Source organism: Polypterus senegalus, chromosome 4, assembly GCF_016835505.1.
Source record: "Polypterus senegalus isolate Bchr_013 chromosome 4, ASM1683550v1, whole genome shotgun sequence".
Lineage (NCBI taxonomy): Eukaryota > Metazoa > Chordata > Cladistia > Polypteriformes > Polypteridae > Polypterus > Polypterus senegalus.
Window position 1 is genome coordinate 100,787,256 of NC_053157.1, and position 25,125 is coordinate 100,812,380.

At 39.5% G+C, this 25,125-nt stretch overlaps 1 protein-coding gene across 15 annotated transcripts in view; it reads left to right on the plus strand.

Annotated features, from left to right (window-relative positions):
- Positions 1-25,125, plus strand: part of adgrl3.1 (adhesion G protein-coupled receptor L3.1) — a 1,314,450-nt gene that overhangs the window by 476,208 nt on the left and 813,117 nt on the right. For all 15 annotated transcript variants that reach the window (XM_039751107.1, XM_039751111.1, XM_039751112.1 and 12 more), the window contains exon 9: positions 8,707-8,892. In XM_039751107.1, coding sequence (XP_039607041.1) covers positions 8,707-8,892 — 186 coding nt within the window. The remainder of the gene's footprint in view (positions 1-8,706; positions 8,893-25,125) is intronic.

Genomic DNA, 25,125 nt, shown 5'->3' on the forward strand with positions numbered 1-25,125 from the left:
ATCTTCATTTAAACTTTATACATTTACAGAATCTGACTCTGACTTTATGCTGTATTGTCCTAAATGTCACTGCTACTTCCTCCTTATGTTTTGGGATTGTTCTCCAGTCTCTGTGTTTTTGTACCCAACTGCTTGTCTTTTAGTCTATCAGTCTTTGCTGTAAATATTTTTTCCTCTGGATCTGTCTACCCTTATTCTAACTTTCATTCGGGAGAGGTTATTGTATCTGGTATGATCACTGCAAAACTAATCTTAACCTCTCAATGTAAATCGTCTGATTTTCTCTCTGTAAATTGATATTACTGCTTTTTCTTTAATCTAATGTTCAACTCTTGGCAGTGCAGACCAGTGGATCTTCAGATTTCAATTTAGATTAGTGACAAGCTGCTGTGTGTTTAATTGTGACTGATTGACCTATGGTCTGTGCTGTGTTCCCAGGTGTAATGCCTAATTCTTCTCTTTCAGTTACTTCTTCTGTTTTGGGCTCACTGTGTCTGTTGTGGCTTTCCCCCTGGCATAAAGGGGCATCATTTAATCTTATAAAGTTATTGATGCATTGCAGTTTTGGGAGAAATGAGTGGGGCACGGTGTCTATCGTAAGGTGTTTTTTGTAGCTTGCTTTCCGTACTCTAGTCTGACTGGGATTCTTTTTCATAGCTGTTTTTGTACAAAAAAAAGATAGTTTTATCCCTAAATTAATTTCAGAAATCTAAATATAACCAATGTTAAAAAATTTTATGGAAGTTTGTTTGCACTGCTGCTCAATAATTTTTTGAGTTAGTAACACTAGAATTACCAGAGGCTACGAAAAAACTCATAGATCCGGCTCACCTTAAATCCATTCGCACCTCTCTGCCAGCGTCTTTTGCCCTGCAAATGTGCTGATAAAGACAAGCAGCAAGCAGTCTACTATTCCGTCCCCCTACCGCCACAGGACGTGCACAAAGTTGTCCCAGCCCATGCTTTGATTATCTGGGAGTGAAGTGCTGGAGTTTTAGAGTGGAAATAATAGATCGTTATTTGGAACACATGCATTTCATGTGTGTTCCGTTTCTACAATAATCTGTGTAAACACATTTTTAAAACAGAAATGTTTTTTATATTTTAGTAGTAAATAACAAAATGTTGGCATAAACTATGTCATCTATGAAGCTTGAAGTCCAAAGATCAAATAAACACTTTCATAAAAGGTTCAAAGAAAAGACAATAGCTTCTGTGGCGTAGCGGTAAGATTTGCTGACTTGTAATCAAGAGTCCCCAGTTCAATCCTGATTGCCTCCTGTATTTGCTGTATTTTTCAGTAGTGAGCTGCTCTTATTGTTAATATTATACAGTACACACTGTGAACGATAGGGGGCGCTCTCGCCCTCCCTTGAACCCCTGTCCACGACTCCAGACACCAGGTAAAAGTCCAAATGTTGACTTTATTTTTCTTCCACAGTGCATAAAGCACCCTCTCCACCACAATACTCATATAAATCAACAATTCCCAAATAAACCAATCCTCCAGCTCCCAGACGTGTTGCCACCCTTCCACCCAGCTCAGCTCATTGTCTGTGAGTTCCGAAAGTCCTTTTATACTCCCTGACCCGGAAGTGTTCTCAATTCCCAGTCCATGTGATCCTCAATCACTTCCGGGTCAGGTAAAAGTTCTTTTCTTCAACAAGGAAGTCCGTCGCTCTTCCTGTGACGAACCTCCGGGTCACAGGGCACGAAGAAGCCCTCGGTCCTCCCTGCAGCTCCCTCCTGTGGTCCCCACGGCATCCAGCAGGGCTTTGCATAAAAACTCCAATGTCCATGATGCCTTGCTGGTCTTCTGGGGACCTCCACGCTGCAAGGAGGGCTCCACCTGGCGGCTTGGGGGTATTCGCCGGGATAAATGGCCGGCCATCCATCACAGTATTCCCCAGCTTAAATTATTATTCGGAGCGGCCTGCCCCGAGAGGGAAGTCTTCCTCCAAGAGGACGTCCTGGTTGAGCCTTGATTAAAACGAACATCTTGGTTTCTTGGAGAACCTAGGGCGAATATTTTTCCAAATTGACATCTTGTCCCCCTCTCTCCAAGGACAGTTCCGTCAAATATGGCCCAATCTTCGGCACCTGTAACACTGCCTCTGTCCTCCTGGTATTCTTCCCCTACGGGACTGAAAACAATAAGGAAATTTCCTTTCTTGTCAGGAGACCCCCGTTTTATTATCGGGATCTCCTGCTTAATCTGGGGCTTGTCTACAGTCCGAGTCTCTCTATTAAGTAAAGAGAGACCCTTTACTGTTTGCACCTCTTTATTTTTACAATTACGCGGTGGCGCCTTCAGGGTTACCTCGCCCGAGTCAGCCCTGTCTAGCTGCCCCGGATCGATTAGCCCTTCCGCCGACCACTCGGTTAACGTACCGACCTCTCTTGTAGGGTACGCCGTGTATTGGCACCTGCTACTTATTAAACGCGGGCCCGGATCACACCGCGTCCCTCTATTATGTACGATACGGGTCTCACTTACCTGTATCGCTGCATCATTTATTACGGGAGGCTCCCCACCAAATCGCCGCACATAGGCCCTCACCTTCTCCAACGGCTCTCTGGCTGCCGCTCCCAAATCCCCGACGATCTTTTCAATGGTCGTCAGGACCTGTAAGACACTCGCTACGGGCTCGATTAGTTTTTCGAGCTCCCGCAAGTTTATATAATTGTTTATTTCGACTGGCAGAACACTCACTTCCTTGTTCGCGTTACCTGCCGACCGGGAGCCAATGAGCACGCCTGCTTCAGGCACGTGGTCTGACGGGTCTCGCGGAGGCTTCTGGGACTTGGAGTTCTCAGAGGGTCGAGTTGCCTTCTTCGGCGAACTGCGGTCTGTCTTTAATATTTTTGCGACATCCCGATCAGCTACTTCCCGACCCTCCTTACCTTCTTGTGGGTTGAGCGATGCCTCGCTCGCCTCCCCCCTTCCCCTTCGGAAAGACCAAGTCTGTTCCTTCGGGCTCGAAGGTGCAAACAGCAGGACGCGGAGCTCCTCCTTCCCAGAATGCACCGGGTTTGCTACCGTGTCCCTCGTCGGCTGCCATCATGCGGAAGTCGATTTCTAGGCGCTCTGGCTTCGACAGGAGAAGGCCGTCGTCATCAGGGCAGTCTCCTTTTTCCCTCGGAGCCTCCAGGTGGTCATCTCCAAGGTACATGCATGGGACAAGGTGAGAAACAATAAAAGGATTTTTAATGTCGTTCCCAGCACGTACCTTAGAAGGATCGTTGCTTCCTGGAGGTTTCTCCGGACTTGTAAGGCCTCTCCTTAACTCCTCCCGAGCGTCGGCCATTGCACCTATGGCACTCCTGCTGGCGTTGTCGCTTTGCTTGCCCTTCTTCTTTCCTATTTTGGACTCGGTTTTTTCGGGTTTTGGCGATGCTGTGGTGATTCCTGATTCCGTAGTCTTCTCGGGGTTCGTTATCCACAGAAATATTTTATTCAGGTCCTCTGCAAATGACGCTAGAGTATCCTGCCGGCTACACCACTGTGAACGATAGGGGGCGCTCTCGCTCCCTTGAACCCCTGTCCACGACTCCAGACACCAGGTAAAAGTCCAAATGTTGACTTTATTTTTCTTCCACAGTGCACAAAGCACACTCTCCACCACAATGCTCATATAAATCAATAAATGGCCGGTCATCCATCACAACACATACATTTGGTTTCCGTCTGTAACAGATGGTGTACATGTATAGGACTTGTAAAAGTTACTGTTTTTTTTTCACTTTTATTCAGGTACACATGTTGTAAATATAGGAAGGACAGTCCTTGCATGTGTGTGTGAACTGTTAGCATTTAAATCTTCGTACTATTCTTTCCTCTGCATGTCCTGGAGTACAAAAGAAACACCACCATACAGCAACTTGGAGAATGGCAGGGTCGTGAAAAAAAAACATGCGGTCACTGATGTTATGCGAATGAATATGAATAATATGAATAATGTTGCATCCGTGCCACAATGTTTTCCGAAATCTATACTAATAAAAGGCAAAGCCCTCACTGACTGACTGACTGACTGACTGACTCACTCACTCACTCACTCACTCACTCATCACTAATTCTCCAACTTCCTGTGCAGGTAGAAGGCTGAAATTTGGCAGGCTCATTCCTTACAGCTTACTTACAAAAGTTAAGCAGGTTTCATTTCGAAATTATACGCGTAACAGTCATAACTGAATCCTACTTACGTACATATATATGGCCATAGCCTGCAGCTCGGTCGCCGTATGAGGTGGAGTTACGTCCCCCATCACCATGCCTCCCACGTAGTTGGCTGCCTGCTTATATTGTGTCCCCCATATCCATGCCTCCCACATGATTAAGTGCCTGCCCATATAAGGCCGTATGTCAGCAGCAATCCAATAGACACGCTGCCGCTAAATATTCGCAGGCAAATCAAAAAGTTAATACCGGGAATGCCTGTTAAACATCTTAGCTTCTCTTAGAGTAGCGATTTGGGTGGTGTGATGTCTATTGAGGTGATCACTGTAATATTTATATGTGATTGAAATGTATTATTATCAGGCATGGTTTAGGTACCTATGTCATCAGGGAGGCACCAGAAAAAGGGACTTCAAGGTTACTATTATGGAAGTTAATTTAGAGCATGGATGCTGTGAATGTAAGAGCTGTAATAAATAAAGTTCCCCTGCATACTTTAAAAGAAAGTCTCTCCATAATTTCATTTTTCACAATTTATGAAAACAAGACATGGTGTCAGAATAGAGGACAGTCATGGATTTTTTTGGATTTCCCTTGCCATGAATTGACTGGGATTCTCTTAACCTGCCGGGAGAATGGAAAAAGTTCCGGCAGCACATGGAGCTGATGTTTTGGCTCGCTAAAAGGCAAAGACGAGAGTGAGAAATGCAGCTACCTGCTCCTGTGGACTGGGGAAAAAGGAAGAGACATTTTTAACACATGGACTCTCACCCAGGAAGAAGCCAAGGTGCTGAAAACTTATTATGACCGTTTTGAGGCGTTTGTAATGCCTAAGACGAATACGATATTCGCGAGATACAAGTTTAATGAGAAAATGCAGAGTATAAACGAGACTTTTGATCACTTTGTAACAGAGTTAAAATTGCTGGTGAAGGACTGTGCTTATGCAAACGAAGATGAGATGGTCAGGGATAGACTAGTTTTTGGCACAAACTCAGCGAAAGTGCGAGAGAAACTTTTAAGTGCCAGGTCTTAGCTAACATTAAATAAAGCCGTGGACATTGCAAGATCGCACGAGATAGCACAAGCACAGCTGAGAACCTTTGATGCAAGTACTCCGAGCGGCTCACGTGAACTGACTGAACGCAGTACGCAGACAACAAGCAAGTTTAAATTAAATTCATAGACACGCTGCCGCTAAATATTCGCAGGCAAATCCACAACTTAATACCGGGAATGCCTGTTAAACATCTTAGATTCATGAGTACCGATTTGGGTAGTGAACACTTCGATGAATGAAACTTGTTATCTTTACAACAGTTGACAAACACGGAATGTAACTTGAACACAACACATCCTCCAAATACGAACCTGATTGAAAGAAATAATGATAATCAAATCCTTGATGACAGCAACACTCATAACAGTCACAAAACAATTACATTGACAATCATGTTACGTTATTTTAAAAATGTTTCCTTTTCTTTTTCATAACCTCTTTAACACACTACTCCGCTGCAAAGCACGGGTATTTTGCTAGTGTACTATAAAATGAATAATTCCAAATATCATATATACCTATGTCTGTGGGGTTTTTTTTTATTGACATCATAGACCATAAGAAGCATACTAATTCAGCATGAGCAGGAACACTCAATAAAACTGAATAAAAAAAAAATCAAGTGACTGTGAGATATGAAGAAGGCAGATTCATCAACATTTGTGTTTCAGCTTGTATCCCTCCAGATCAGAGAATGTCCAGTTCCATTGCCTCAAAACACTACTCACATCTACAGTTATTCCCAGTTTCAAATAAAAACTAACAGCGTCAGGTCCTTAGGGCGGTAGTATGTATCGAGATCGTGACTGAGAGAATAAAAGTGAAAAAAAGGTAACTTTTACAAGTTCTATAAATGTACACTGTCTGTTACAGATGCAAACCAAATGTATGTTTGTACTGTATAATATTAACAATAAGAGCAGCTCACTACTGAAAACAGCAAATATAGAAGGCAGACGGGATCGATTACCGCCACGCCACGGAAGCTGTTGTCTTTTCCTTGAACCTTTTATGAAAGTGTTTATTTGATCTTTGGACTTCAGGCTTCATACATTATATAGTTTGTGCCTACATTTTGTTATTTACTACTAAAATATGAAAAACGTTTCTGTTTTAACAATGTGTTTACACAGATTATTGTAGAAACGGAACACACATGAAATGCATGTGTCCCAAATAACGATCTATTATTTCCACTCTAAAACTCCAGCACTTCACTCCCAGATAATCAAGGCATGAGCTGGGACAACTTTGTGCACATTCTATGGCAGTGGGGGGATGGAATAGTATGCTGCTTGCTGCTTGTCTTTATCGGCACATTTACAGGACGCTGGCAGAGACGTGCGAACGGATTTAAGGTGGGCCGGATTTATGAGTTTTTTCGTAGCCTCTGGTAATTCTAGTGTTAAAGGAGTTTTCACAACTGCACCAGTCATGCATCACCTAGATGTAAAACTAACTTTTGAAGATAAAATACATGCTGTTAGTATTGGTGTGGGTGCAATCTTATCCCAACATTTCCATAATACATGTAGACTGCATTTGTGTGTTTTTTATTAAAAAAAAAAAATCAACTAATACCCACTGAGCAGAGTTATGATGTGGATATCTTTTGTCTATCATAGAGGCTTTGGAGGAATGGCACCATTGGCTAGAGGGGACTAAATATAGTTTAAAATTTGATACAATATCCTGAATTAAACAAAAATATTCACAAACATACATAACATGTACACAGACTCACTTACTTCATTCAGGGTCAAGGTTGCCAGAATTTGTCCAGTCAGCACAGGGTACAAGGAAGTAATGATCATTCGCTATATCACGCTTTAACTTTCGCGGCTTCACTCCATCGTGGATTTTAAATGTAAGCATATCTAAATATATATCACGGATTTTTTGCTGGTTCGCGGATTTCTGCAGACAATGGGTCTTTTAATTTATAGTACATGCTTCCTCAGTTTGTTTGCCCAGTTGATTTAATACAAGGGACGCTATTGGCGGATGGCTTAGAAGCTACCCAATCAGAGCATGTATTACGTATTAAATAAAACTCCTCAATGATATATGATATGCTTCCCACGCGGTGCTTGATTGTTTGCTTTTCTCTATCTCTCTCACTCTCTCTGACATTCTCTGCGCCTGACAGAGGGGGTGTGAGCAGAGGGGCTGTTTGCACAGAGGCTGTTTGCCTAGAGGATATGGACGCTCCTCTAAAAAATGCCGCTTTATCACGGTGCTTCGGCATACTTTAAAGCCCAAAAGCACGTAATGGAACACAGTTTAAACTTTTGACTAAAGGGTGTTATTTCATGTCTAGAGGGCTCTAATAATGATAACAGTGTGGGAGAGTTTATAAGGGCTTAAAATATATAAAAATAACCATACAAACATATGGTTTCTACTTCGCGGATTTTCATCTATCGCGGGGGGGTTCTGGAACGCAACCCCCGCGATCAAGAAGGGATTATTGTACACATCTACTGCTGGCTTCATAACATATTTTCCATAATACTTTAACAGAATACTGTGAAATAAGTTACCATGAATAGGTCTATTTTTTCATAAATAATGCATTAGTGGATTTATGATTATGCAAGTCTGTGATTTACACATTAAAGGGGATGGATATGGACATGGATATATTGATACATTAATATTTGAATGTTTAATGTAGGGCTTGCAAAAAGGTTAGAGGTGTAGAAGATGCAGAAGTGTTTTCTACTTAAACAGTGATTAAACAGTATGTTGTCACTTTGTTTGTCAGTCATTTTAAAGTATATGACTGAGCTATGCATACATTTGATATAGCTGTAACGTTTTACCTCCCAAAGCAAACAGTCTACATTTTTGTATAATTGTTTATTGAAGGTGCAATAGTTAAAATTTTAACTTAAGAAATATAGTGGTTATGCCATAATTTAGTTTTAGTATACCTGCATAACGATATAATTGCATAATGTTAGATTATGTTATGCTGTGGAAATATCAGAGATCATAACATGGCAGACACATTGCACAATTCACAACTAAAAACTTTGCCATTGATTCAGTGATGTAGGATTGTAAATACCTTTACATTCTGTGTCATAATTACTACATTGAAAAAAATAGATTAACAGAGAAGTATATTACTAAATGAGGTCAGAAAAATAGTAATGGATTGTGTCATTGTAAGAAACTAGTGGTAGATGTGTCCTTTTTCATTGTTGTAATTCAGCTTGAGAATATGTTGGTTGCTATCATGTAAGAATAAAATTAAATACATTAAATATTAAAATACTATTGTTAGTGTCATTTTTAAAATTGAAAATGATTAACATTTTTGTATTGTGTAAAAATGAAACTGTTATAACTCGATAATTATTTTCATTTATCTAACTTCATACCTGATATTAGGTTGCATTTACATGAAAAAGTTGAATGCATATATCATTTTTTGATTTTTTTTTCCTTTCCTGTCCAGCTTAAAGCAGGAGACCCTGCAGCCATCATTGCAAGAGAACTTTCAGAGCAAACAAAGAGTCAGATTCATGCTGGAGACATCACATACACTGTCAAAGCTTTGGACCAAGTAGTAGATCTACTTGATATACAACTACGTAACCTAACACCTGGTGGAAAGGACAGTGCTGCTCGCAGTTTAAACAAGGTATGGTTTAAAAACATCTGGCAACATAGTTCTATCAAATAATTTACTGTATATACTTACAATAATTGAACAATGATGTTTTTAAAGTTTATCATTTTAATTATAATTTAACTAGTATATATTTATGGTAAATATAATCTACATATCTTTCTAAAATATTTAAAAATAATAAATAATGACAAGTTAAGCTTTCATTCACATAATTATTAAATGCCTATAGTAGTAACAATCTTAAATGATGATAAAGGTTTGGGGAATTTGTAACCAATATACTAGAAAAAATGCAAAATAAATAAATAAATAAATAAATAAATAAATAAAATAAAGCAACATCTTTAGAGACAGGGATTTCAAACAGAACTCCTATATATAAGTCAAGATAATGTATATATGTGTTGGAGAGAGGGTGAGGAAGGAGCATGTGAAACCAGAACCAGAATTTATGTCATCAGAAGAAGGTATCTTGGCAGGTTATAACAATGTCATTTTGAGGCGGGTTCTGTTGAGGGTCTGCAGAGTGAAAAGAGGAAAGAGAATTACTGGACAGCTCCACCCATTGGCTTGGCTGAGAAACATTTATTATCAAGCCTGAAAACTGTCTCCTAAGTGCATGTATGTCACACAGCCTCCCCATCTCAGCCCAGACCTATCAGGTCAGTTGGCCGGAACTGAGAGGTAGTGAAAACAAGAGAGAGCATTGGCATTGGCCTGGAGAGAGCCCAGGTGATAAACAGCAGTACACTTGAACTTCTGTAGGTCCAAAAACCACCTTGTGACTGATGGGTTTGATCCCTTGTGCTCTGCCGCCCACTGCAAGGCGGCATTATCAATAACTAGGGTGAACTCACGGCCCACGAGGTAATACCTCAGCTGTGTAACTGACACTTAATTGCCAAAGATCCTTTTTCAACGCTGCATACCTAGTTTCCCAGTCCAGCAGTTTCTGGCTGAGAAATATAATGGGGTGTTCAACGCCTTTGACAGTTTGGCTCAGTACAGCGCCCAGTCCTGTGTCTGGAGTGTCGCTGTGGGGAATAAAAGGCAGACAAAACTTAGGATCCATTAAAACTGGTGCCAGTGTCAGGGCCTGCTTAAGGTCACAAAATGCAGTACGGGCTTTATCGTCCCATTCCATGCCTACTAAGTAGCCCAAATATTTAGCTTCCTCTAATCCAAAGAAACATTCCTTGGCTTAATTCAGAATCTGACCTCACTGAGTGTATGAACCACAGATTGGACCTGCTCTAAGTGTTTCTTCCACAACATCATCTAAGTAGGTGGCACTATAGGAATTGTGGGGACATAGCATCTTATCCATCAGATGTTGGAAAGTGGCTGCTGCACTCTGCAATGCAAATGGAAGAACATAATAACATGATATTGCCAGTGTCCACTAGGGACACTAAACGTGGTTTTGGCTTTTGTGGAGTCAGTTAATGGAAATTGCCAATACCCTTTTGTTATGTCAAGGGTAGTCACGTATTTTGCTTCCCCCAGCTGGTCATCCATTTGCAGCATGGGATAGGCATCAAACTGGGAGACTTGATTAAGCCGACAGAAGTTGTTGCAAAGTCTCAAACTCCCATCAGGCTTGGGGACCTAAGACCATCGCGGCTCGCATAGACACAACAGCCTGGAGCTCTTCGTTTAGATATCTCTTTTTTCTTTATTTTATTGTCACTATTTTACTTTTAAGCACAGTGAACAACTGTACTCAGCCTAGTACAGTTTACATATCATACATCTTGAAAGAAATACTGAATATTGGAATGAAGGGCTTTATTTTACCACCACCTCCCAATATTCCAGTGAGGAGGCGGCACATGCGGAGACAGGATAGGAAGCAGAAGCAGGGTAAGAGATCCGTTGTTCATGGTGTTCATGCTCAGCTTGTTTTCTGCAAAAATCCAGCCTTTTACTCAATAGGATCGATGAGCTTGGACTGTGGAGTTCATCCCACAGTATGAATAGCTGTGTCTCTTTTTTCATTGAAACCTGGCTGAACGCTAACATCCCAGACGTGGCTACTGATTTTGGAGACCGGACTGTTTAACACTCCGATCAGACTGCTAATCCCGATAAGGACAAAGACGGTGGGGTGTGCATATATGTCAATAATGCTTGGTACACCTCCATGATCATTGCTGAATATTGCTCTCTGGAGTTAGAATTCATAAAGCAGAAGTGCAGACCTTTTTATTGGCCAAGGGAATTTACATTTGTGTTCCTCACTTCAGTTTATATCCCTTCACAAGCTAATGTCAAGCTGGCATTGACTAAACTACATGATGCTATAAACAGTCTGCAAAATATTCATCCAGGCGACGTGTTTATCTTATCAGTGACCTGATGAGGTTCCTGGTGGGTCTTGAAGCATTGTGCAGAACAACTGACAGCAGTGTTCACCAGCCTATTTAATATCTCTTTAGACCAGGCCACTGTCCACACTTGCCTCAAGTCCTCTACAATTGTCCCTATTCCAAAACAGGCAGTGGTGAGGTCCCTGAGCGATTATCACCTGGTGGCCCTGACTCCTATTGTTATGAAGTGCTTAGAATGACTCATCCTCAGTCACATTAAGAGCAACATTCCCACCTCCCTGAACCAATACCAGTGCACTTACAGAGCAAACAGGTCAACTGAGAATGCTGTTTCACTTTCCCTTCACACTGCCCTGTCACACCTGGAGCAGAAGGACAGCTATGCGTGGATGTTGTTCACTTAATAAAGCTCTGCCTTCAGCACCATCCCCTTAAACCCCCCAACCTCAAAACAAACTGGCTATGAAACTAAACAACTTGGGTCTCAACTCAGACCTGTGTAACTGAATTTTAGATTTTCTCACTAACAGACCACAAACTGTGCACGTGGGTAAGCACTTCTCTTCAACAGTAACACTGAACACAAGGCTATGTACTGAGCCCTCTCCTTCACTACCTCTTCACAAATGACAGCAAATCTACCCAAGATGCTAACATCATAGTAAAGTTTGCAGATGATACCACAGTGATAGGCCTAATCTCCAGTAATGATGAAGTAGTCCATAGAGAAGTGATTAATAATCTGGAGAGCTGGAGCCAGAACAACAACCTTGCACTCAATTCCAGGAAAACAAAGGAACTGATTCTGGACTTCAGGAGACTGAACTACAGTGGTCACCATCCCATAAGCATTAATGGTGATTGGGTGGGGACAGTCCAGAGTTTCAGATTCTTGGGAGTCCACATTAGCCAGGACCTGTCATGGACAACAAACACAATAGCAATGGCCAAGAAAGGTCTTCAGAGGTTTCACTTTCTAAATGAGTCTGAATAAAGCACAACTCCCACAACAGCTGCTGGTTAACCTCTACAGATGCACCACAGAGTCTGTCATTCCATACTGCATTACTGCTTGGCTGCACATCTGAGAACAGGAAGAACCTCCAGTGTATAATCGAAAAGGCTCAGAGAATTACTGACATTCAGCTACCATCAATGGAAGATATCTTCACTACCCACTGCTTCTGAAAAGCAAAGAACATTTGTATAGATCCAGCCCACCCCAGCCAAAGCATTTTTACCCCTCTGCCATTTTGCAGGCGCATCAGAGCCCTGCATGCCTGCACTACCAGACTGAAGAACAACTTTTATTCCAAAGCAATCATCCTGTTAAATGCACAGTGAACACTGCCCCTTTCTATAACAGAAACCGCCACTGATTAAACTGAACATCTGCATCAACCATACATAGTCAAACACCTAAACATGATCCATGTGGAACTCATAGCCGTTACATTGGCTGTAATCTTCATTGTGACTTCATTGATTATTTATCAATTTATGCTTACATGTTTACCTTTACTTTTACTCTGTGTATATTCTGAACTCTTAATAGTAACTGTGCTTGTCATAGTTTAATGTTTACTTAGTTTATTATCTACTCTTACATAATTTTATTTAAAAGGCAGCAGTTCTTACCTCCGCACCATTCAAGAATACATGTAAGCTCCCTATTGATTGACATTTGAGCTTGAGTTTTTGACTTATTGACAGCCACATATACATTGAAGGTGGCACGGTGGTGCAGTGGGTAGCGCTGCTGCCTCGCAGTTAGGAGACCCGTCCCTGCGTGGAGTTTGCATGTTCTCCCTGTGTCTGCGTGGGTTTCCTCCGGGTACTCCAGTTTCCTCCCACAGTCCAAAGACATGCAGGTTAGATGCATTGGTGATCCTAAATTGTCCATTGTGTGTGGGCTGGCACCCTGCCCAGGGTTTGTTTCCTGCCTTGCACCCTGGGATTGGCTCCAGCAGACCCATGTGACCCTGTAGATAGGTTATAGCGGGTTGGATAATGGATGGATGGACATACATCGAATGTTTTTTTTTCTTTGGTATATTCTTGAATAAAAGCGCACGTGTTTATTTGATATTTGGACTAAAGTCTTCCCACATTGTACACTTCATGTCATTATTAGTATAACATAGAAAGAGTTTCTGTTTTAGGTGTGCATTCAGCATTTCTTGCCTCGCATTTATTTCCTTTCATCCTACACTTACCCAGATCTTTGTATACACGGAACACTCATGAAATGTATGTATTCCAAATAACGATATACTGTATTATTTATCCTATACAACTCAGATCTCCCACGCAGATAAGGAGCCCTGGCTTGAGCTCCATCAAGGTGGGGGATAGGACAGCAGCCTGCTTGCTTCTTGTGTTGAATGACGCATTTATAAAACAAAAGACACTGATGGAGTGGTGCAAAGGGATTTAAAGGAAACCTTATGTTTTACAGGAGTTGTTTTATCAAGTGCTGAATGAAGGGCTGAGTTATAGTGGTCAATAAGACTATCTAGTGTTGATGGAATAGGGGAAGACAGAAAAAAGATCAGAAATGAATCCAGCAAGAACAGAGGGACAGTTATTTTTAAGGGTTTGGAAAGAAATTTGCCGTTTACAGGGAGCGGTAATGAGTCAGTGAAAATCACTGCTTTATGGTCAGATAGTCCCAAATCACTGCTATAAGTGTTGCCAACAGATAATCCAGATGTGCAGATAGGTCCATTATATGACCACCAGAGTGGGTGGGAAAATCAACATGCTGCACTTAAGTCAGAACAGTCCAGTAAGGATAGGAATTTATTTCTCAGTTTACATGTAGTAATGTCAATATGGATGTCGAAATCGCCAAGAAGAATAACTCTCAGGCAAAGTGAACTTAAGTGGGTTACTAATTCAGTCTGATCAGATAAAACAACACATTATATTTCAGGGGACAATAGACAACAATAAGTAAGACAGGACCAGATTTTGTTATTAGCTTAAGAGCCAGACACTTGAAAGACAATGAACCGTCAATGGGGATTCTTTTGATGCTTAACTTTGATTGAACAATTACTGCGACTCCTCTGCTTTGTCTTGAGCTGCAAGGTTCCATGAAGTGAATGTATCCGGGTTGGGTCACTTACGTAACAGATGTAAAATAATTTTTTTTTTGCCAAGTTTCTGTTAAGTATAGCAAGTCAAGGTTTGAGTCTATAATGAATTCTGATAGCACCAGTGCTTTGCCATTAAGAGATCTTGAGTTAAACAATGCAATATTAGCTGATGTGGGTTCGTTGTGCACAGATCCATGACCAGAGTTCATTTTAACATATTGCATATTTGGCACACTGACACACCTATTTCCAAAGCCATGAGCAAAAACTACCATTGAACTTTTCATTCGCAGCCCGGCTGTGGTGGCGACCTGACCCGAGATGTAAATATTTTGGTCGCCGCACAATACCATTGTCTTTTAGGACATTCCAATCTGACCATTTGCTCTGGACAAACTGTTTAATATGAAGGAGTTTGTCACGAGAGTAATTTAGCATAGTAGAGAGCAATACTTATCTGATAGTAGCAGAGAAGCAGCACAGCACAGCGGAGAGGGTGAGATGGGAGGATGGGGTGGCACAGATGAGTGGCAAGCAGTAGAAAAAGCATAGTAGGAGATATTACAAAATGCACATGAAGATACCAAAATTCGGAGGTTCCAACATACAGCCACATACATATAACGCTGGGTATTACAGGTGGGATCATCCAGAGCTTGGGTGTAAACCTCAGATCATTTCTTAGTCATTAAGCACATATAGAAAAAATCGAGAGCAATCCAGTGTATAAATTATAATCAATAACACAGACCAACCCCGGCTCATAGATTGTCATGGTGCAAAGAAATTTCAATAGGGCTCGTCCAGTGTGCCACAGAAAGATTTGGTTGTCCCCATGGCTGCAAACCCAGTCAAGGCAAAGTCCATAAAAATAAATCCAAATTAACACAGTTTGAGTCAATTGCATCCATGAACTATACATACAATAAAAAGAAAATGAACAATTGCAAAAAGTTTAAATTTAATGCAAATTTTAACGAAAAGTGTTGATAACAGGGAGGAGCGGCAGCAACATGTGTGCGCCAGCATCCCCTCCACAGCTAACTAAAGTGAAGTAGAAGTGTTACTTGAGCATTAAGTGCTTCTTATTAAGCATTTGGGTTGGAGCAACAACCTACAGCCACTACGGTCCTCCAGGATAGTGATTGAGAACCCCTGTCCTAGATTAATTAACTTAATAGTTAATTTGCCATTTAAATAGTGTACAGGTATTAACATTATGTGATGCAGCTTCTCATCATCACACAACGATAACAGAACATAAAAACAATATGGCTTCTGTAATAAAAAAACAATAAAAATACAAAAATGGCAGTGCCTTTAATAAAAAAAAAGAAGCACAAAACTAACAAAATATAGTGTTGTTAAAGAGCATATCCAGAATGACCAAATCAATGCAAATTAGTTGATATATATATACACTCACCTAAAGGATTATTAGGAACACCTGTTCAATTTCTCATTAATGCAATTATCTAATCAACCAATCACATGGTAGTTGCTTCAATGCATTTAGGGGTGTGGTCCTGGTCAAGACAATCTCCTGAACTCCAAACTGAATGTCAGAATGGGAAAGAAAGGTGATTTAAGCAATTTTGAGCGTGGCATGGTTGTTGGTGCCAGACGGGCCGGTCTGAGTATTTCACAATCTGCTCAGTTACTGGGATTTTCACACACAACCATTTCTAGGGTTTACAAAGAATGGTGTGAAAAGGAAAAAACATCCTGTATGCGGCAGTCCTGTGGGCGAAAATGCCTTGTTGATGCTAGAGGTCAGAGGAGAATGGCCCGACTGATTCAAGCTGATAGAAGAGCAACTTTGACTGAAATAACCACTCGATACAACCGAGGTATGCAGCAAAGCATTTGTGAAGCCACAACATGCACAACCTTGAGGCGGATGGGCTACAACAGCAGAAGATCCCACCGGGTACCACTCATCTCCACTACAAATAGGAAAAAGAGGCTACAATTTGCACAAGCTCACCAAAATTGGACAGTTGAAGACTGGAAAAATGTTGCCTGGTCTGATGAGTCTCGATTTCTGTTGAGACATTCAAATGGTAGAGTCAGAATTTGGCATAAACAGAATGAGAACATGGATCCATCATGCCTTGTTACCACTGTGCAGGCTGGTGGTGGTGGTGTAATGGTGTGGGGGATGTTTTCTTGGCACACTTTAGGCCCCTTAGTGCCAATTGGGCATCGTTTAAATGCCACGGGCTACCTGAGCATTGTTTCTGACCATGTCTATCCCTTCATGACCACCATGTACCCATCCTCTGATGGCTACTTCCAGCAGGATAATGCACCATGTCACAAAGCTCGAATCATTTCAAATTGGTTTCTTGAACATGACAATGAGTTCACTGTACTAAAATGGCCCCCACAGTCACCAGATCTCAACCCAATAGAGCATCTTTGGGATGTGGTGGAATGGGAGCTTCGTGCCCTGGATATGCATCCCACAAATCTCCATCAACTGCAAGATGCTATCCTATCACTATGGGCCAACATTTCTAAAGAATGCTTTCAGCACCTTGTTGAATCAATGCCACGTAGAATAAAGGCAGTTCTGAAGGCGAAAGGGGGTCAAACACCGTATTAGTATGATGTTCCTAATAATCCTTTAGGTGAGTATATATATATATATATATATATATATATATATATATATATATATATATATATATATATATATATATATATATATATATATATATATATATATATATATATATGTGTATATACAGTACAGGCCAAAAGTTTGGACACACCTCCTCATTCAATGTGTTTTCTTTATTTTCATGACCATTTACAGCACTCCATCACTCTCCTTCTTGGTCAAATAGCCCTTACACAGCCTGGAGGTATGTTTGGGGTCATTGTCCTGTTGAAAAAAAAATGATCGTCCAACTAACCTGACTTCTGCACAACACAACTGCTGGTCCCAACCCCATTGATAAAGCATGAAATTCCACTAAATAACCCTGATAAGGTACACCTGTGAAGTGAAAACCATTTCAGGTGACTACCTGTTGAAGCTCATCGAGAGAATGCCAAGAGTGTGCAAAGCAGTAATCAGAGCAAAGGGTGGCTATTTTGAAGAAACTAGAATATAAAACATGTTTTCAGTCATTTCACCTTTTTTTGTTAAGTACATAACTCCACATGTGTTCATTCATAGTTTTGATGCCTTCAGTGAGAATCTACCAATGGTCATGAAAATAAAGAAAACACATCGAATGAGGAGGTGTGTCCAAACTTTTGGCCTGTACTGTATATATATAGTAGTGCTCTGGTGTGGTGCTCTGGTAGAGCTGTTTGTACTTAAAAGTACAATTACCTCACTGTAAACTTGCATTACAGTTAAAATATTGCACAATCTCAGCCACTTATGCTTTCATATTGTATATTTTTCATTTTTTATCGTATTATTATTATTGTTGGTTTTTTTTGTTGTTATTTTACCATTTTATAGGAAAATAAGTTTATGGAGGATTTGCATATTGAATCTCATTGTACCATGCAATAATAATAAAGGAATTCAATTCAATTCAATAGAAGAGAGTATTTACAGATGATGACGACTGGCTTCTAAGTTGATTTAGATTTCCAGGCACTATCTTCTTGGAGCTCTTGATATCATTTTACAGATGAAATGCAGTAAAGTATATATATTACATTATACAAGTAAATTTTGAACTTCATTTAAATAATGTATACTTTTATTAAAAGTGTGGATACTGTGGACAGCAGTAGCAATGAACTGGCTCCCCATTCAGGGATTGTTCCTGCCTTGCGCTATGTGCTTCCTTGGACTGGTGTGACCCTGGATGGATAGATGGCTGGAATAATCAAACATGTGCCACGAAGATATTTCAATGTTCCTTAAAAGTTTTGAAGAATCGGCATTCTAAACTTACAGATGGCTTGATATTTATTAAAGAGCTGATTGTGTGGCGACTGGTTACATGCAGAAAGAAAAGGAAGGACAGGAATTGGAGACAGTACTGCTGCAATAAATTATTTCATTGAAGGTCATGCACAATGCAGCAAGCATCTTACAGAAGGCAGAAACAATTTCTGGATGGGGCGCCAGCTCCTCGCAACCATTACACCACTGTGGCCCCATGTTTAATACATTTTTTAATTAATTTCATCATGAAAACGATATTAAGTATACACCTTAGTATTTAAATTGTTCAGAAAGCTAAAATATCATGAATGTAATGTATTCTGTGTCCTGTCGGCGTAAGAGAAAGCCTGTTTAATAAGCAAGTAGTGATTCACACACATAGAGTACATAGAAAAACACACAGAATATGAAGAATTTAACATGCTACTTTAGCTAGAATGGGATTTAAGAAACTATTAGATTAAAAGATTTCAAGATTAAGTATATGATGTTCTATTTTAATGACAAAATAAACTACATGATTAAAGTGGAAATTTTGAGATTAAAGTTGACATTTCAAGCTTTTTTTTCCACTGTGTCCCTATTTTTTTTCATTTCTATGTTCCTTAATAAGCTTCCATATGACACTGGGCTGCAACTCGCCTTTTCACGGCAACTTTGATATCTGAGGATTTCTTTTTTATCTCTGACACTATGCGACTTTCTGAACTTGAACTTTTGATCAAGTTCCTTTTGTTGTTTATGCAATTGCTTGTTTTTCCTTGCCTCCACTTGACATTCGCTGTTATTCTTCTTTTTTTCCCGGGCTTTTGCCATTGTCTTTTCACAGAGTGCTGAATTTAAGGGACTATTTATATTGATTTGCATATTCAAAGAGACATAATTCTGGGAGGAGTCTGGGAGGGGCGTCAGGCACCTGCATGACTGTTAAATTTCACGCTGGCCAGGATTTATGTAGCAGGTGTGCGTGGAAGTTGGTTTACGCACGGTTTTCTGCATCTGAATTGTTTTGTGCATACACACATTTTGACTTTTGTCTGTACACTGTGGTCGCTGAAGTCAGAAAAAACAATGGGAGACAAAAAACACCAATTTAAAATGAAAAGCAATTTCTTTATTCTTGGTGAGAGGAGGATTGCAGCACCTGCTTGCTCAAGTTGCTACAGGCAACCTAGTTTGCCTGCAGCCTAGATGGACAGCCTGCTAGCAGGAAAAGAAAGACTTCCTTAAATACTCAAATTCGTTGACAAGAATAAAAAAAAGCATTTTCACAGTTTTAGGAAATACACTTCTAGCTTGCAAGTCCAGTTACAGCAAGTTTTTCCTAATGGTTATAGGGTGTATGCATCTTAGCGGTTTTTAGACAATGCTCATTTCCCTATTCTTCTGCACCATCAAGGTTACAACAGTTCAACGACTATGTGATGATAACAATTTAAGAATCTTATTATAGCTTACATTTCACACATAATAATCTATACTAATAAAAGGCAAAGCCCTCACTCACTCACTCACTGACTCATCACTAATTCTCCAACTTCCCGTGTAGGTAGAAGGCTGAAATTTGGCAGGCTTATTCCTTACAGCTTACTTACAAAAGTTGGGCAGGTTTCATTTCGAAATTCTACGCATAAAGGTCATAACCGGAAGCTATTTTTCCCCATATAATGTAATGGAGTCTTGAGTTGGAGATGGCGGGGCGGAGTTTCGTGTGACATCATCACGCCTCCTACGTAAGTACGTAGATAACAAGGAAGAACTCCAAAAAACGATCAGCACAAAACGCCATTTCACAATTGAGAAGGCAGAAAAACATTATGAAGCAAATGATGCATACAAGCATATTCATAAGTACAGCTACTGCGGAAACAAAGCACGGCGTGAACCGTAAGTTTATATTAAATTAAGTTCATAGACAGGCTGCCACTAGCGTTTGTAATTTAGTGCCTGCCCATATAAGGCCGTCCATCAGCGGCAATCCAATACAAACACTGCCGGTAAATGTTCACGGGTGAAGGACTGCTTATGCAGAGGAAGATGAGATGGTCAGGGTAGTGTTTGGCACAAACTCATTGAAACTGCGAGAGAAACTTTTAAGTGCCGGGTCTTAGCTGACATTACACGAGATGGCACCAGTACAGCTGGGAACCTTCGATGCAAGAACACCAAGCGGCTCACGTGAACTGATGCAATGCGCAGACAAAAAGCAACAGTTCCAAAGAGTGCTGAACAAAAACCGAATTACACAATTGAGAAGGCAGCAAAAAATATGAAGCGTCTTATACATACAATCATATTCATAAGTGCAGCTACTGCGGAAACAAAGCACACGGTGGAAAAAGTGAATGTCCTGCTAAAGGAAGACAGTGTAAAAAAAAAAAAAACCCGTGCATGCAGTTTGTCACATCACAGATAAAAAGGAAGACGAGCTGTTTATTGATGCAGTAAGGAACTAATCGATGAATGAAACCTCTTATCTTTACAACGATTGACAAACACGGAATGTAACTTGAACACATCCTACAAATACGAGCCTGATTGAAAGAAATAATGATAATCAAATCCTTGATGACAGCAACATTCAATAACACTCACAAAACAATTACTGTATATTGACAATCATGTTACGTTATTTTTAAAATGTTCCCTTTTCTTTTTCATAACTTCTACTTCTCCACTGCGGTACACGGGTATATATATAAATGTATATATATACCCCGATCTACAATACATACTTTAGCATAGACAAGCCACGCTGTGGCTAATTGTAGAGTCTTAAGCCTCTAACGCCGAGGTTCGATTCCCAAGAGGGGGTGTACTGACTATGTACGCTACCGATTCATTTTACCTTCGCATCTCCTTGGTTTGGGACGTATGAAAAAATATTAGGTTAACGCAGAGTCATGTTACATTATTTTTAAAATTTTTCCTTTCTTAGCACAAGCACAGCTGAGAAGCTTCGATGCATGTACTCCATAACGCGTTAAAAAATAACGCATTTAATCACACTTTCAATTCCAAGCAAACGGGATGCACACATCACAGCTACAAAAATGTTAGAGTCGGAATAAAGCGTGTTCCTACGACTGATCATTTCGACTACCCGAGCGAAGCTTTGATAAAAGCATGGTTTTGTGCACACATTACAGAAAGCGGACTTTGTGGCTCTTACTGGGGATCATTGGACTTCCGTGACCGTTAGTAATTCTAAATACATCTAATTACAAAATGTTCAATGATCACACTGTTTTAGCCTAATGTACAAAATAATTTTGGCTAATGTTACTCAGAGTTTAAAGAGTAAGCTGGTCAAATTACCTTTTATGTTTCTGACTTATTTTTTTAAGAAGAAAAACTGCACTTTATGTTGAAATTTTGGTTATTATTATTTAAAGACAATACTATTCTGAAAATGTACTTAAAGTACTTAAACTACCACTTTATTTTTAAGTCTGCCCAATTTTAACCAGGGATGATATTTTTGTTTCTGTTTTGAATTCAAATGCAGTTTAAAAGCTTTTTTTTCAGAAATTAAAACGGCTTCAGTTTACAATATTCATGTCCATGTCTATTATTTGATTCTGTCGCCCATGGGGCAAATTTACGTGTGCGATTACATACGATTAATCAAGATTAATTCTTACACAGCCTCTAATTAATTGGATTAATTTTTTTAATCGAGTCCCACCCCTAATATATATATATGTAGATGTATATATATGTAGATTTGTATATGTTGTATATACAGTATGTATATATGTGTGTGTGTATATATACAGTATGTGTATATATGTATATGTATATATGTATGTGTGTATATGTATATATATAACTCTATATATATGTGTATAGATGTGTATATATATATATATATATATATATTTATATATATGTTTATATATGTGTCTGTGTATATATATATATATATATATATATATATATATATGCAGCAACACTCATGACAATGACAAAATAATTACATTGTCAATCATGTTACGTTATTATTAAAATGTTTCCTTTTCTTTTTACTTCTCAGCTGCCAATCGCAGGTATTTTTGCTATATATATATATATATATATATATATATATATATATATATATATATATATATATATAATATAAATAGATAGATATGACAACAACATTCATATCAATGACAAAACAATTACATTGACAATCATCTTACGTTATTTTTAAAATGTTTGCTTTTCTTTTTCATAACTTCTTTAACACACTACTTCTCCGCTGCGAAGCGCGGGTATTCTGCTAGTTGATTATATAATATCAAAAGTTACCTTAAATGTTAGTTTAGTACATTTGTCTTACAGGAATACACTCTTACAGCTTAGTATCTGTATTAGATTAAATTTGTTCAGTTAGCTTAATACATCCTTATTTATTAATACATAAGTGACATTTTCTTATAGCTCTATTAGCACCATACTTTATTATTTAGAAAGACTGAAGCACCTTAATTCTAAATATTTCTTCCTCAACACCATGTTTTAGTGTGAATTCTATGCATGACATTATGCATGAGGGCCCTGGAAAAGTCTTCAGCTACAGCAGCAATAACAGAAAAGACTGCAAAAAATTACGCAGTTTGTAATGAATCAGAAGTTATCAGATACATGAAGGTTTATAAATCCTAACCTAAGGGCATATTCCTTCTCACAAGTACATCTTTGTTACTCAAGAACTGATTATTTCTTCATTGACAATAATTTTTTGCCCACTATTACATCTTGTAAGTACAACACTATTGTTATCTCTGACCACTCCCCTTTGATCATGTAGCTTAACACTAGAATTACCAGAGCCTACGAAAAAACTCGTAATTCCGTCCCACCTTAAATTGCTTCTTAAATCCCTTCACACCTCTCCGCCAGCGTCCTTTGTCCTCTAAATGTGCTGATAAAGAGAAGCTAGGAGCAGCCGGCTATTCCATCCCCCCACCTATTTAGAACGTGCACGAACTTCTCTCAGCACATGCCTTGATTGAGTATCTGGGAGTGAAGTGGAGTTTTAGAGTGGAAAAAATAGATTGTTATTTGGAACATACGCATTTCATGTCTGTTCCGTTTCTACAGTAATCTGTGTCAACATATTGTTAAAACAGAAAAGTTTTTTATATTCTAGTAGTAGATGACAAAATGTAGGCATAAACTATATAATGTATGAAGCCTGAAGTCCAAATAACAAAGAAACATTTTCACAAAAGGTACAAATATAACACAATTGCACTTTTACTCAAAAATATAACTGCAGAAACAAAAAGCCACCTTAACATGCGACATTGACAGCTGTTTATTATAACTGCCTCCGTGGTGCAATAGAATCAGTTTCCGCCTTGGAATCAAAAGGTCGCAAGTTCGATCCTGAACCACTCCATTTTGAGAAGTAAACTGCTCTTAGTCTTACTATTTTAGAATAAAAGCATACATTTGATTTCAGTCTATAAGAGCCGTTGCAATTTATGATCCTTGTAAAGGTTAGCTTTTTTTTTTTTAATTCACTTTTCATTCTCTCAGTCGTGTTCAGAATCAATCCATACAACCCCATCTGACATGGCTATTTTCACTAAAGACACGTTATAGCTCTGCAGTGTACCACGATGCATACTAACGCCCCCCCCCCAAAGGGTTCTGACACACAAACGCTGACGAAGCTGCCTTCTTCGTATCTCACCGTCACTTGATTTTCTTTTTATTCAGTTTTATTGAGTGTTCCTGCCAGTCCCCGCATGTTGCTGTATGCTGTTTCCTTTGGACTCCAGGACATGCAGAGGAAAGAATGGTAAAGAGCAGTAACTTCGGCGCTATATGCAATAATCAAACACTCCCCATCTGCCCGTGTCGCTCAAATACAGGAACATATGTTGGTGTAAAAGTATAACAAAAGTGTACTTTTATTCAAGTGCACTTTTTCCATCGCCTTTTCCTGTAAGAAGCAATGTACACACTTCTCTCTATGCTGTGGTTTCTATTACACACCTGAAAGAAGGAGACAATATATGTGAAAATATCATCGCACTAATGCAATATTATTTGAAAATGAACAGTGTCAGATCGGGTGTGAATTTATGCAGTAACTGGAAATTCTCTGATGTGGGACATTCCCCCAGGGAAGAAAGTACAGTGTCAGGTGCTCAGTGTAATAGGATCCATAGCACAGAGAGGTGTGTGCACTGCAACAAGTACACGTGTCGTAAATGTAGGAAGGACGGTCCTTGGGTGTGTGGGAACTGTTAATATTTGAATGTGATGATTTTATATAGCACGGAATTAAAATCAGCACTTCTTAGTATTGCACCATGCAAGCTGTCGTATCAATCGCCTACTGTAACTTGCTTTCTTTTTTCTTCGGTTATACAGGTAGTCTTGAATAAAAGTGCACTTGTTTAGTTTGCGAAATGAAGTGTCTGCGTTCACTTTTCGTGGCATTACACGTGTATTTTTTGAGCATGCCCGTTTGAGCATGCTCAAACACAGGAACATAAGTTGGTATAAAAGTATAACAAAACAACGGGCAGATGGGGAGTGTCTGATGATTGCATATAGTGCCAAAGTTACTGCTCTTTACCATTCTGTCCTCTGCATGTCCTGGAGTACAAAAGAAACAGCATACAGCAACATGCGGGGACTGGCAGGAACACTCAATAAAACTGAATAAAAAGAAAATCAAGTGACGGTGAGATACGAAGAAGGCAGCTTCGCCAGCGTTTGTGTGTCAGAACCCATTTGGGGGTTCCGGGGGGGTTGTCAGTATGCATCGTGGTACACTGCAGAGCTATAGCTCGAATGAAAAGTGAATTAAAAAAAAAAAAAGCTAACCTTTACAAGGATCATAAATTGCACCGGCTGTTACAGACTGAAATCAAATGTATACTTT